The 14,444-nt window shown below is 39.8% G+C and overlaps 1 protein-coding gene across 2 annotated transcripts in view; it reads right to left on the bottom strand.

Moving 5' to 3' along the window:
* nlgn2b (neuroligin 2b) overlaps positions 1-14,444 on the bottom strand; it is a 65,572-nt gene that overhangs the window by 7,361 nt on the left and 43,767 nt on the right. For both annotated transcript variants that reach the window (XM_006799475.3, XM_006799476.3), the window contains exons 5-7: positions 2,975-3,160; positions 525-790; positions 70-223 (exon numbers count right to left, since the gene is read on the bottom strand). In XM_006799475.3, the coding sequence (XP_006799538.1) occupies positions 70-223; positions 525-790; positions 2,975-3,160 (606 nt within the window). The remainder of the gene's footprint in view (positions 1-69; positions 224-524; positions 791-2,974; positions 3,161-14,444) is intronic.

Here is a 14,444-nt window from a genome sequence, read left to right as displayed (position 1 = left end):
TGTTGAGGCCAACAACATTTAGAAAGAAACACATCGTAATAGTCTAGAAAAATAGGGATAGGATCTGACCATCAGGGTATCCATACAGATTGTCCACAAAGTTGGAGATAGTATAGTCAAATGAGGCAGCTGATATTCCATCTTCTCCTTCACTGTCATCCACAAACTTCAGGCCCTCTCCCTGGTTGACACCCAGCAGTATGTCGTAGTTGAGGAACTCGCCCTGGTGTCACGACAAACACACACAAAGCATGACATACAAAACAGAACGGAGCAGTAATGCTTGTCAGGAATGTATTCATATAGTATAGGGGAAATAATTTTTTTCATCCTCTGCTGAATTTGTAGGTTTGAATTTCTGATTTTATGTGATTTTCATTATAATGGAGAAAAATGAAATTGAAAAATCAAAGTCAAACTGTGGAAGCCAGAATTCTGTCTGGCGCAGCGGATCAAATACTTTTTGATATTCTGTCTCTCACAGTATCACACAGTGTACGGTAATTGAAGAATTCAAAGCCAACCTGCTGCATGAGGATCTCAGGGTCATCAGGTACCACGTCCCCATCTACCACAGGACCAAAGGCGATGTGGTATCGGGCAGGCTGGATGTCTTGGTCCACCAGCTCCCTGAAACTCTTCCTACGCAGACAGTCCACCAACTCTGCATTGTCCCCTGTGGTGCAGCCAACCTTCTTGGCCAGGATCTTGGTGTAAATCTGCGGTCGGTAGTTCACCGACCAACTGGAGATGGCTGAGCCACTCTGAGCAATGGCCCTCTGGAACAGCCCTATACAAAAACACATATACACCAGATGTATTAAAACATACAAACACTTATTCTCCATCAGCTTAGCTGTGTCCCCCCCCGACACACTTTTGCTAGCAGCTGATGGTGCCTTCAAGGCCTTACAGTGAGAGCACGTTAAATAATGCATATGTTAGAGGAGGAGCAATTGTAGAGTATTACAGGGGCAAGATGAAGTAGATATCCTGATGCACTTCTTAGCTGGAGAAAATCTTTATGAAGACCAGAGTAAAAAACATGAAGTGTTTCATTTACATGCAACGAGAGACAGCAGCAAGAAAAATGGCGGCAAATCTGCGCACGGCTTGTTGGATAAAGCAAAAAGGACAGAAAGAGAAAGAAAACTGCTCGCACTGTTGCACCGCTGCACTGTTATGTAAAGTGGCTTGCTGTCCCTCTGTTTTATCTGCAGATTCTGTCATTAATAATTAAGCCCCCCCATATTCTGCATGTGCCCCGCCCCCGCTCCTCTCCCTGTGAAATCAATTAAGAAGCCTCTCAGCTGCAACTCCAGCGCCTCATCTCATCTCTCCTCGGCATACACACACACATACAGACACACGCACACTGTACCTTTAAAAACTGTTCAGCCTCCAACTTTTTCTTGACTTTGCGTTGCTTCAGCCTGCTTTCAAAATGGAGTTGGGCTAATCTATGCAAAACAACCAGTTGTGTTTTTCTGATATTGCACCCACTATTAAACCTGCCATAACACTGACCAACAGTCACGTTCTACAGAAGAAATTCTCAGCAATGCACAAAGCACATAAAGGAAAGTGTGATCAGTGTTGATGTAATATGTAATATGTGTTTTCAGTGGAAAAAGTATATAAACTCTGTGAGCCTCAGTGTTCAACCTGGAAACCTGAACTATCAAAGTATCCATGCAATATGAGCTGGTATTATAGGAACCTTAAAAACTTAGCAAATGACCTCCTGACTTTTTTCCTGACTCAACCCCTTGCATCAACCGAGAATCTGCTTCCTACAGTACATGCAGTATTTTTATTTGTTTAATCCGTCCAAGATTAGTCTCTCTGTGTGAAGGTTAACAGTTTAGTAATATAATAATCTGAATTCTTGGTAAGGAATGAAACGCTATTTGACTTCTCAGCTCCACAGACCAAAATCATAGAGAGTATTAATGACAGAACATCTGGTGAGAATTTAGAGATCCGCCATTCAAGAACTAAACGGTCCTTTTCTACTGATGAGGTGCAGATGCTAGTGCCTAATCCAGAACCTGTCATGTGGATGGTTACAGGTCCTACAGAATGATGAATCTAAATTTCAAGTTTCAGGCTCAAATCATTTTCATGGTTTGGGGCTGCATCTAGACACTTGTGTTGGGGGGCTTGTCAAAACTGATGGGGAGGGGGGGGGGGCAGCCAAGAGCCAAAGAATACCTTTAAATGTCCTTCAAGAAGCCTGGAGAACTATTCCTGAAGATGGCTTAAAGATATTACAGCAACATATAAAATAAAATGTTGGATGTCTTAAGCCTTATATAACATTAAAATCACATTAAATAATAAAGTACACATTTATTACACAAAGCTTGCACACAGGTGCATCTTAGGCCATGCTTATGACCATGCTTCCTAGCAACCACCTATCAATGGGCTATGTTTGGGCTAGTTTATGCACCTATAACACATAGTAAAAGTTTAGATTCACAACACTATATGTAACTCTGTAACATTTAAAAGGCCAATTTGACAGAAAAGTGATAAGAAGACACACTCATTCATCTCAATGCTTTTTCAGTGACTGTAGTTTCATGTGGAATGATGTTATTTGGAATTACTAAAGGGTTTTTGTCCCAAGGGGAGTCATGGTTTTAGAGCAAAAACCTACTGTCTAAAACCATTTGTCAACTCCAGAACTCACAACCTCGTTTTCTTTCAAATTACTTGATCTTTGGAGTTTTGTCCTGCTTATTGAAATAATACCATAGTGCCCCAAACTGTAAGTGACTCATCTCTGAATCCCTTTCTTCGTGGGAATAATACTGCAGTGCATTTTTATCTGCTTTAGGCTTTTCACTGAAAAGCACCAACATGCTCTGTAAAGAAATACATTACCCACACACTGTCCTGAAATATTAATCCCCTTTGAGTGGAGTATGTGACTACTAATCGGTCAAGGACAGGGAAAGAACCTTACCCTCGGAGTGGTGGGAGAGGATGAGAAGGTTCACACAGGCGGCACCAGCTCCAGAGCCAAAGATTGTGATTCTGTCTGGGTCTCCTCCAAAGTGGCCGATGTTTTCATTGAGCCAACGCAAGGCCTGGATCTGGTCCAACAAGCCATAGTTCCCCTTAGCAGACTGATCCCCGGTGCACAGAAACCCTGCAGGGCAAATTAGAACAAATACAGACAGGAAAAGAATGAAAAAACATAGATTTTCCCAAATCAAGGATCAGGGCCCGATTTAAAGAGACGGGATATGTGTATATCTTTTTCCGTGTCCCACACAAACAGAAGATGGCATCCTGTCATTGTCAGGAACTTCTAAGCCTCCAACTCACTTCAAGTCTGTGGAGATTTCACACAGAAAGCTTGCCAAATTACTCATTTTTAATACCCACGCTGAAAATACAACACAGTTAAGAGAACTTGTCAGCAGAGAGAGGAGGAGAGCAACAGAAGGCATGTTTCACCTACTTCCAGGACACACATTTACACAGTTGGTGCACACCCACAACAAGATAAAATAAACTGAACAAAATGCCACACACACACACACACACACACACACACACACACACACACACATAGCTCTGTTCTTATGAGAGTGAATTAAAGTACTTTACATGTGTTTCAAGCAGCTTCACTAAGTAACAAATGTAGCATTTCAAATTTTCCACTGTTTGGATGACTTCTATACCCGTGAAACAACTAAAAATGATTTCAGTTAACTGCACACTTCTCAGAGCTGTGGCTGTAGAGGTGGAAGATGTACTGAAAAAGAAAATCGTGTTCAAGCATGTTCACCCGACTTTGATTTAGCCAGCTCTGCTTAGCAGTATTTACTCAGGCGCTTCCTGTGAATAAATACAATTTCCTATCCGGTCGTTAAGTCTGACGTCACTAGCCGTGTGTGGGCCTAAACTCCGCTGCAGGTCCATATATCAAACGATCACTATGGCATTACTGAGAGTTGAAAAACTGTCTAAAGTCTTTCATCTTTAATAAAATGATCAGCGTTCTGCTCTACCAGGTGTAACAATTGAGTTTAACATCCAGGCATCCATGAAAACGGAATTTATGACATTTAACGGAGTTAGAAGTTAGCACAAAGTTAGCTCGCTAGCTTCTATCTAAATACAATATAGCATGTCCTGACTGCGGGGTTTTGGAAACAAATTAAAACGTACAGCTCTGTTATCACTTCCAACATAAATGAAGACAGAAAACTAAACAGCAGTGACATTTGTAGGGTTACTGAAGTTTGGCTAGCTGGTATATAATGATGTGCTACGTGACCGCTAGCAACACAGCTATGTTAGCATAATATAAACAAGCTAACTTTTTTTCCACTCGATAAAAATTAACGGGAGTGTTCTCGGTGGTCAGGAACAAATGTAATCGCATGGCAGGATGCTGTAAAAGGACCAAACTTCAGCCAGGAGAACAATTGAGATAATCCATCCACAATATGAGGTTAGTCATTCACATACTGCTGCATGGGCTGGGCTGTAGTTACATCTTAAGGTTTTAAAAACTGAGCTTAAATAAATGATTAGCAGTAATAAAAGCCGAGGGAGGTCAACAGTAATCACTGACTGTTTTAGGAGCTTTTTGAGATTAAATAGAAGAAAATACAAAACATTAAACATGTTAACAACACAAAAGCCATATTAAATGCAGACTACTTTAGGCCCGGAAGTAGGATTCGTCACGTCATCACTTAACGACCGGATTGTTGCCTATAACTAATACTGGGGGGCAAGATTTATGGAGAGAGAGTTTTATTATGGCTTAGATCTAAGGGTCATATAAGGCACAAGGCTGTTTTGATCTCAATTATGTAAAGTGGGGCTAATTTGGAGTGAATTTTTAGGGAAAAAAAAGGACAGAAAATGGCTGACCGTGCAAGTCGGTAACCTGCGGCAAACAAAGATGCTCAGCTATCTCGTCATGCTAATGTGGTCGCTCTCTGTTCTGACTGTTTTCTCCACAACACTGTTAACAAACAGTAAATTACCCTGTAGGATAATGTAGTTATTTGGTGCCACTGGTCACTCTGTGTCAGTGACTGTTATCACTGAAACATGGATCTCAGTTCAGGCTGAATCTGGAAGCCAGCTTGCTAACTTATTAGTGTTAAAAAAAAATCCTGTTAGTGCAATGTTATAACTTTTTAAATAACACTTAAAAGCCACTTTGCTAAGACTTCACGATGCATGCAGACTGCACTGTTATGATACCTACTGTATTATATACTCAGTGTGAATACACTGACCTATCCACACTGAGCCTGGTACAGCATCACCACCTGCCCATATGCACTGTGTTAACTTAGAGTCTGTAAACAAAGCCAATGACAGCTTAATGGGCTGAACATGGTTCCCTGTTGGCAGTGCCTTAGTAGACCGTAGGGAGCTATGGACAGCCCGTCTACCTGCAGTGAGCATCTGCTGCCAAAACAGTGTCCAAAGTTTGTGGTAAAACCAGCCTGTGGGCTACTCTTACTTGTGCTGTTCAAACATGTCAGGAGAAGAGCAAAGTCATAACATATGAAGAGCTGAAGTGAAACTGAGTGTTAAAAAACAATGAAAAGTGTCCACTGCAGCCATCATCTGTGCTCTGCTGTATTTTTAACTTTTGATGTTTTGCTTAAAGCTTGTCCGATTATTGGTGAACTCCCTTCCCTGCTCCAGTCCACTTGTCAACCACTCAGCATCTCATCTACGTACAGCTGAACTATGAGGTGTTGAGCTTTTGGAGGCTTGCATGAGACCATGTTTGCAAAGGTTGAAAACCCCTCACTCTGAAGGCAGTCTGAAGGCAAGTGCCTACGCAAGCAGACGAAACAGCAGTACTATAAAACAAGAATAAGATAATTGTTCCACTGCATGCCCTGAGTCCTACCACAGGAGAATGCCACCATCACTACAAAATCACAATATGATGCATAAACATGTGTAAGATGCTTTGCATTGATGGTTTATATCTGAATGTATATCTGCGTACATTTTGAAGTGGATTGTAATACATCAAATATATCAAGGGAATACTGTTATTTTATTTTAATATACATTATGCCTATTTTGCAGATATCATTTTTGGCGTTCTGAACCCTGTGCTGCCTTTCTAACGAGGTGACGAGGTAAAAACAGCCAATAAGATGTAATGTTTAACCGGTAACAAGTTTTACAATACTTGCAATGTGGCAAATGTGTTGGCTTTGATATATTAGAATGATAATAACCCATTTTCAAGCCAGGACTGTTCATTCAAGAATTAAAACACCAGTCTTTGAAAATCAGGCCTGCGACATCAAAGCAAAGCCTTGCCTGGCTAAACTAATCAAAACGAGCAGGTCGATCATCTGGAGGCGGGATCTTTAGTGTCCACCACTTTAACATCAATTGTCAAGGAAAGAACTCAGAGGCAGTGGCTAGACTCGGAGCATGAATGGGGCAGTAAAGCTCTCATGGCTCTAGGCTTTTCCGATTTCCAATTGCAAGGCTCAAATTGTCAAAACTTGCAACTTAAAATGTGAACGTGAAGACTGAGGAAGCTTTAAAAAAGACTTTTAGAGTTATCTGTGGGCGATCGTGGCTCAATAGTTGGGAGTTTGCCTTGTAATCGGAAGGTTGCCGGTTCGAGCCCTGGCTCCGACAGTCTCGGTCGTTGCGTCCTTGGGCAAGACACTTCACCCGTTGCCTACTGGTGGTGGTCAGAGGGCCCGGTGGCGCCAGTGTCCGGCAGCCTCGCCCCTGTCAGTGTGCCCCAGGGTGGCTGTGGCTACAATGTAGCTTGCCATCACCAGTGTGTGAATGGGTGGATGACTGGATATGTAAAGTGCTTTGGGGTCCTTAGGGACTAGTAAAGCGCTATATAAATACAGGCCATTTACCATTTATCTTTCTAATTTGGCAACCCTCTAATATGTCAGATGTTCTCTGTCATTAAGAATGTATGTACCTCTGTTGGGTCATAGCCAGCTCAACACAGCCTTTTCTACAAGAAAGTGTATTCCTTCCAGATTCACTATTCAAATAGTTATAATAAGAGTTATAACAATAATAATAGAGCTTTAAGGTATGGGGCCAAGGGCAGTTGGGGCACAAGCACTTGGGAAGGGACAAAAGGGTCAGAGGTCAGGGAGAGGTCAAGGAAAAGCTTTCAAAAGCTCCAGGGTGCTTTATTCTAGTTAGACCAGGGGTTCGAAACATAAGGCCCAGGGGCCAAAATCCACCCAGCAAAGACTCCAACCCAGCTCCCTGGACTGGATGTCTTTCACTAAACAGAGCAGCATTTCTCTTCATTTCTGTAGAAAAACTGTAAAAATTCACTTATTTTTCTTATATTAGGATATCTAAAGATTAAAGTTCTTTCCACTGACAGAAAGGACGGCTTTACTGGTCTGGCCCGCTTAAGATTAAAGAGGGCTCTATGTTTCCCACAATGTAAAATGAGTTTGTCATCCCTAAATTTGACTGAGAGAAAAATGAAGGCTAGCATAATACTAAAGGGTAGTCTAAATGAACTAAAACGTGTTCCCAGAGTTTTTGGGTCACTTGGCTTCATCCAAACAAAAGTATGACATTTGATTTACGTTTTAAAACGGTATGACTTTGCTTACACATACAGCTAGTCATTGAATGTGCCTATCTTAAGCATTCAAGTATTCACACATCCACAGGAAATCTTTAAGGAAAATGGAGCTCTCTGCTTCTATCCGACAATAATTTGTGACTTCACCTGCTGGATTATACGAAAGCAACCATCAGACCTAAATAACCCCATCCGCTGGTTGGCTTTCCAGATTGGCGCCTGCTTTACACTCTGAGACAGTCCATATATAGTTCAATAAAGATGACTAGTTTATGACCACATGCTACTTTACATAATGCAGCCAAGTCTCAAATTAGTTTCTGAGCAACGTCATCAAAATGTACCAGGAGGTTGAACACAAATCAAGATGACTGGGAACTTCTGGGCTACATGTAAAACCCTTTTTAGTGGTTTTAAACTGCACAAAGTGACCAGAGCAAACTACTGGCCACAATCCTGGACTTTGTACTGAAATTAGAGGAATATGTGCACATTTCAAGTCAAGACAATGAACCTTGTTGCTATGGGGCTTTTTTCAGGGGAACAGTACAAACATCGTTCTCGTTCACAGTGTTTCAGTAAGCAGTCTGATGTGCAGTGTCACTCCAGTCATCTTTAATAGAAGACAACAGTCTATCTGGCCTATTTTTGAGAAAAAAATCTTTTCACAGATGTTACGAACATAACAGCTGTTATTACATATTGTTGCTTCCTGGCTTTTGCTCTGATTTAGGACAGAGCTCCAGATTTATTACTAATTCAACGACAAACATTGTTTGGTCTGTGATACGATGCTCCCAGCATCAAGTTTCAAATTATCTTACTAAAAACCGACAGACGACTGTCAAAGGTGAAGTGTAGTAAACCGTGAATTGCTTTGGATAAGCCACTGGTGACTGTCACACCCAAAATAAATAATAAATAAATAACCATTTTTGGTTTCATGGCATTGCATTGGCATGTTTTCCACCTCCCCTGCTGCATCCTAGATTGTTTGTACAGTATGTCACCTAAACGTGCATAGTGGCTGAATAAATGTTTACCGTCGCAGGGCAATGCACAGCATAACCTTGCGTATGCAACTATATACAAGGTCACAGCCTCAGTGTGTCTACATAAACTGTGTTATAATTCTTTCTCCTGAAGCAGTATTGTTTTATGAACTAAATTCCCATTCTAGATGTTTTCTCGTGCGGACAAAAGAAACACACTGTATAAGAAACTGAGTGGACAGATGGTAGGAACAGACAAAGCACATTTTCAAGTGTGTTAAATAGCAAATTAAGTTTTATTGTTGACGATTATTAATGAAAGTGATGGCGATGCTGATGAAGGTAACAGCAGCCATGATGACAGTGGTGATGATAACCTGCCAAATTGACCTTTCTACTACAGTCAGTGTGACACAACACAACTCTCATTCCACACTCTTCACTGTACTTACACTACAGTCAACAAGCACTTGAAGCCTGGAGTGTCGTGTTGGGTTAACCCGGCTTAATTGTGATTCACATTACAGAGTGCACAGTTATTTTGCTGACTTTTGGGAGTTTTCTTTCAATATGACTGTTTGCCTTGGACAAAAAGTGCAAATTCCAGCCATGATGACAGCTGATGTGTCACTTTATCATAGCTTAATAACAGTAAAAATCTACGTTAACTTAAAGTCAACATTTGACTTGTAATGAGCATTAATTAAAAAGTTTTTTTCATTCATTTTTATTTTTGAATTTAATCCTCAAATGCTGTGACAGGATATTTCACATTCAAAGAAAACACGTAGAAGCCACTGCAATCAGCAAAGTAAGCAAAGAATATGCAACCTCAAAGAGTGACCTCGTCTTGAGCAGGCAATAATGTTTGTTATGAAATGGCTGCAATGTGATAATGATTTTGAAAAGAAAAAAGTATGATTAAACTGTAATCTAGAGATAATTGGATTACCAAATTTATAAGAAACCACAGCTGCTGCCTGTCTCTATAGTGCAGTGTTTAGTGTTGGATGGATTATTAAAAAACAGAAATCATGTCTCAGTGGTGTAGCAGAAATATTACTTTGAAAGGATTAACCCCACTAATCAAGATATATTTCAAATGTTACTATGTAATTGTATTATCCTTGCATCATCCCAGCAATTGACTGGTTCTTAGCCTTATGTGGCTCTGACCTGGTAACATATTACCACTGACCTGTGCCGCTTATCAAAACCATGGGCATGTGGAAGTGTCTCCTGCCCAGCCAAGTGCTGAGCTGCCTGCCACAGTTGCCTGGCAACTGTCTAGGACTTCAGGCAAAATGAAATGGACAGGCACTCACGAAGGCACTCGGATACCCACATTCAAGCACTTCCATATTCAAGTACGCAAACAGCAGCATGCAAATGCACGTGAACTCCAAAGTCAGTGCATGCACATGCAGGCAACTTCACAGTATGTGCTAGCATGCTAGCTCTAGTGCCGCTCTCTTTGAAAGGCCGACATGAAGGGAAGGAATTCGGTTTATCTTCCACCATTGAAGATAAGTCAAACAAGTTACTTCCTCTCCTTTCTTTTTCTTTCAGTAAGTTTTCTTTCTGATCCACCACCCACACCCCTCCCATCTGCTGAGTTGGGTTTCCTACTGACTTTAGCGCTGAGAACAGCAGTTTATGAGGCTGAACTCATGCATATTCAACACTTGCTTGAGGTAGCAGCCAAGGAACTGTGAGGAGAGTCATCAACCTCTAAAGATACAGGTTGAAGACAGTGAAGTGAATGGATGAAAGAGAAACAGAGGAGGAGTGAGGAAACCATGGAGGGAAATTTAAAAACAAACTGTATGATAATAACTGGAGCTTCCAATACCTCTGGGATTGTTACCAGTTCTTTCCATAATGCATCTACTCTTTCTCTAATGTATGCCAATGAGGAGAGTCATTATAAAAGCTATTATTCCCAATAGATATCGTATTGCATCTACAACAGGATGAAATATTTGCATCAGCTGGACTTTTATTCATTTTGGGACAAGATACAAAAAAAAAAGAAGACCAACACAAAGATATTGTTATTGGTATGTTGTGTCTTTACTCTAATTCTCTCTTAGTGAACTGCCCCATTCAGAACATCCTCTGTTGTCACCCATATTTGTAAAAGTCATTCACACATTTTAGCCCTAAAACTACGCTCAGCCATATTATCGCTTTACAGAGATAGGAACATCTGCAGAGTAATTTATAGGACTGAACGGAATAACTGTAGTAGGTCACTGAACATATTTCTGTGAACAGAGAAGAAAGAACAATAGGAGAGGGAGGGGGGTGGAGTTGAGGGTGAAGGATTAAAAAAGGGGAGAAAAAAAAGAAAGAAAGACATGAAACAGGTATTAAATCAAATATTGCCCAAAGCTACTGTCAGATGTTAACTGACAGACAGTAGAGAGGAATATAGTGAAGGACGAATTATGTAATTTTATTGTGGCGTCACGCAGGAGATGATCAGAGATGTCTACATTCAGAGGAAAGATGTTGATTTTTTTTTATACACACAGGAAAGGTGATTGAAAAGAGGAAACAAAGCGTTCTTGTCTCTGTATGTGTGAGTCACAAAATTAATCAAGAACAGGTAGAGGCATTATTATACAAAAAAAGGAGCGGGGGAAAAAAAACCCTTAGCAGATGGTGAATGTCTCTTGCACACTGAAGACTCTGTTTAGATGAGCAGAATAGAGTGGATTGGATCACTCAATACTGTGCACCGGAGTCGGGGATTATCTGCTATGTGTGTATGTAACAGTAGATTAATATGACAGGAGAAAATCACAATAGAAAATTCTTTAACTCAGAGAGATGCTATTGTAGTTCACCTCTTGCACATTCTTGCTGGATTATCTTTTTTTTTTTCTTTTTTTTTTTTTTGGTTACACAAATCTGTTAAATCTCCTTGTCGGCACCAAGGGTTTGATTTGAAGACTAGCTGGCAGGTCCGTTTCAATTATGCATCATTCTGTATGTCAAGTATACCCAGAAATGAAATTATAACGCAATTGGGCTCCACTTCCACTGAACTAATGCTATTTCAGTACACCGCCCATAGGCCTCTGATGTCATTGTATTTATTACCTTACTTATCTCGTTCAATTTTTCCTCACAACTGTCCACTCAAATGGCACCGTGCCGTGCAATAACACCAGGCTGCCATGCAAATTTGAAAAGCAGCGGTTCAAACCAATCAGGTTGCCTCCCAAGACTTTCCAAAGCTTTTCAAAGTTCTGTTTCAGAAACGCCTGATTGCTCATGACAACTGCAGCCTGCCTGAATAAAAAATCAAGTCAAATTAAACCTCGGGGACGCAATTTTAATCACAGGGCTAATATTTCAGACATGAAGCTATTTTAATTAATGATATGGAGTCATTAATCATACTTGTTACATGTATCCACTCAGCCTCTTAATATGGCAGTTCAGGTGCCCAAGTGATTGGCAAACATTTATGTAATTTTACATTTACTTACGCATAATGGTATTTAAATGTGGCTATTTCACTTTAATCACTGCCTCCACTATTAGGTAACAGTCAGATTAAGGCTTTAGCACTGAGTAGATGACACAAATGAATGCTAACACCAATTATGGCACGAAACGGGGACAGATTCATCAAGCTGAATGAAAAATCTTGGCATCAACCGAGATCTATCTGTCATGTAAAGGGGCATTTAAATGATTTAAATAAATGAACCTTTTTTACATTTCGCCAGTATTAAAAATATCTCAGTTAGTTTTACAGTTAATTCTATCCTGAAATCACGAGTTAATACTGATAATAGACACTGGAGCAAAGTTTTATCTGAAATGTGTAAATCGCCCTGAAAAGAAAAAAATGTGTGAATAATGTCTTTCACTGCCAGAAAATGTTCCTCCTTTCTTACTTGTTGAATTCCTCCAAGGGAGGAGAGACGCACAGTCTTAAAATCTCAGATTTCAATTCAGAACAACTGTGAGCAAAGACACAGCTTGAATATCTCTGACGTTATATCATAAACATCTACGGGATACAAACAGAGGAATGGATTTCAGCTGCATACACTGGAAAGCAGCGCACAACAGTGACTGCCCACTTTTTTAAGCGCTCCAGTTCTGTAAGTGAATTTTGTCCTGGTTTAAAAAAACAAACAAACAAAAAAAACACGTATAAATGTCTTGAACCAAGCCAATAAGCTACGAAGTGAATTATAACCATAAAAACATTTGATTTGATTGTAAAATAAAATGTAAAAAAAAAAAGGAAAAAAAGAAAAGGGCAAAGACACATCATTACTGTGTGATTGTAATACGTGTGAAAGAAATAATCCCAAAATACATGCTTTGAAATCCCACATTACACAGAAAACCACATTTGAGCTTCTGGAATTTAATCGTTTCTCATTATTGTAGTCCTGTAAAATAATATGCTTGAATATATTTGGTAATATGTGTAGGGTACACCGCTCTTGTGGCTTCTAAAGTTTCACATTCACTATGTTTGCAGCAATCAGAGATGTAGCTGGATTCTGGGTAGATTAGTTCCGTAAAAAAAAAAACAAAAAAAAAAACAAGCTTGATGTCATACAGACCTGTGGTTTTTACAGGAGAACATGACATTGTTTTACAGTGTTGTAGCTCATAGTTAGTCTACTTTGGATGGTTACAACATCACAATCAGTCATAATCGACTGAAATTTAGGTACACTTGAGGCCTGGACAATTTAAGGTCCCTTATGTGTGGCATGTAGGTTGTAGAGCATAGAGTAAGGGCAGCTGCATAAATGATCCTTCTGTTATTTGATTGGTGCAGCTGTGTATTTGGCTACCAGCCTGCGACACAGATTGGTGTCAGTTTCAGTCAATATGCCTATAAGTCCTTAGGGTTCACTGAAAACTGTCTCTGGCTACTGATCCATGTGTCAAGAGCCTCATGCACGTTATAATACACATTATAAATGATGTCCGCAAAGCATTAAACACACTTTTGCAAGGAACAAAAATAACACGAAATGTGAAATATTTAAAAATATGTAATTTGTAGAGTGTAGATAGAGGATTTTATAGCTGAATCTACTCACAAACAGATAATGTTAGTTTTTGATTCTGTTATTACAGTGAATGCATCATCACCAGGCAAAAAGAAAAAAGAAAATGAGGGTTGTGAGAAGACTTTGTCTAGATGCAAAGAGTGGGAGGTGTGTTTTATTTGTATTTAGAGAGGAGCTGAGTGGTAAGAAGGCAGCAGGCTGAAGTTAATTGACAGCACTGGCTAAAAATACTGTTTATGTCATATTTAAAAGGATGTGTTTGAGAACAACAGGCAACACAATGTAAAGTGATTCCGAAGGCTGACTGAGCTAAGCACTATTTATGGATGCACTGACACTGTTTGACTTGACTTTTACTAAATCATCATTTTTAGATACGTCACTTTTACCTACCAGTCTCTAATTAATGAACAACTCAACTAAGCATAATACAGTTGAAGACATTATGAAGGCTTTTCTCTGCATTTTGTAATTATAAATACAAAGTAAGGACATTCTTTTCATTTCTGGGTATGATTAGTAGAGCATTTTAAAGAGTTAATTATACTGTTATCAATGGTCATGACAATTTGCTTATTAATGATCAAGGAACTGACCTCACAACCTATTTTATTCATTCAGTGGGCTAGCTTCAGTCATTGTGCAAATGTACTATTTATAAAGTTGGGGAAACCTGCAGTCAGCTGAGACCGAAGAAGTCAGTCGGATGGGTGACATAGTGTTTCTCCCACTGAAAATGCTATGTCCGGATGAACAGAATCAACCATTTGGGAGTTAATTAGATTTTTTTTGTATTTA

The sequence above is a fragment of the Neolamprologus brichardi genome, chromosome 10 (assembly GCF_056152115.1).
Source record: "Neolamprologus brichardi isolate AB-2024 chromosome 10, ASM5615211v1, whole genome shotgun sequence".
Taxonomy (NCBI): Eukaryota; Metazoa; Chordata; class Actinopteri; order Cichliformes; family Cichlidae; genus Neolamprologus; species Neolamprologus brichardi.
This window is presented reverse-complemented; position numbering and strand designations above follow the sequence as displayed.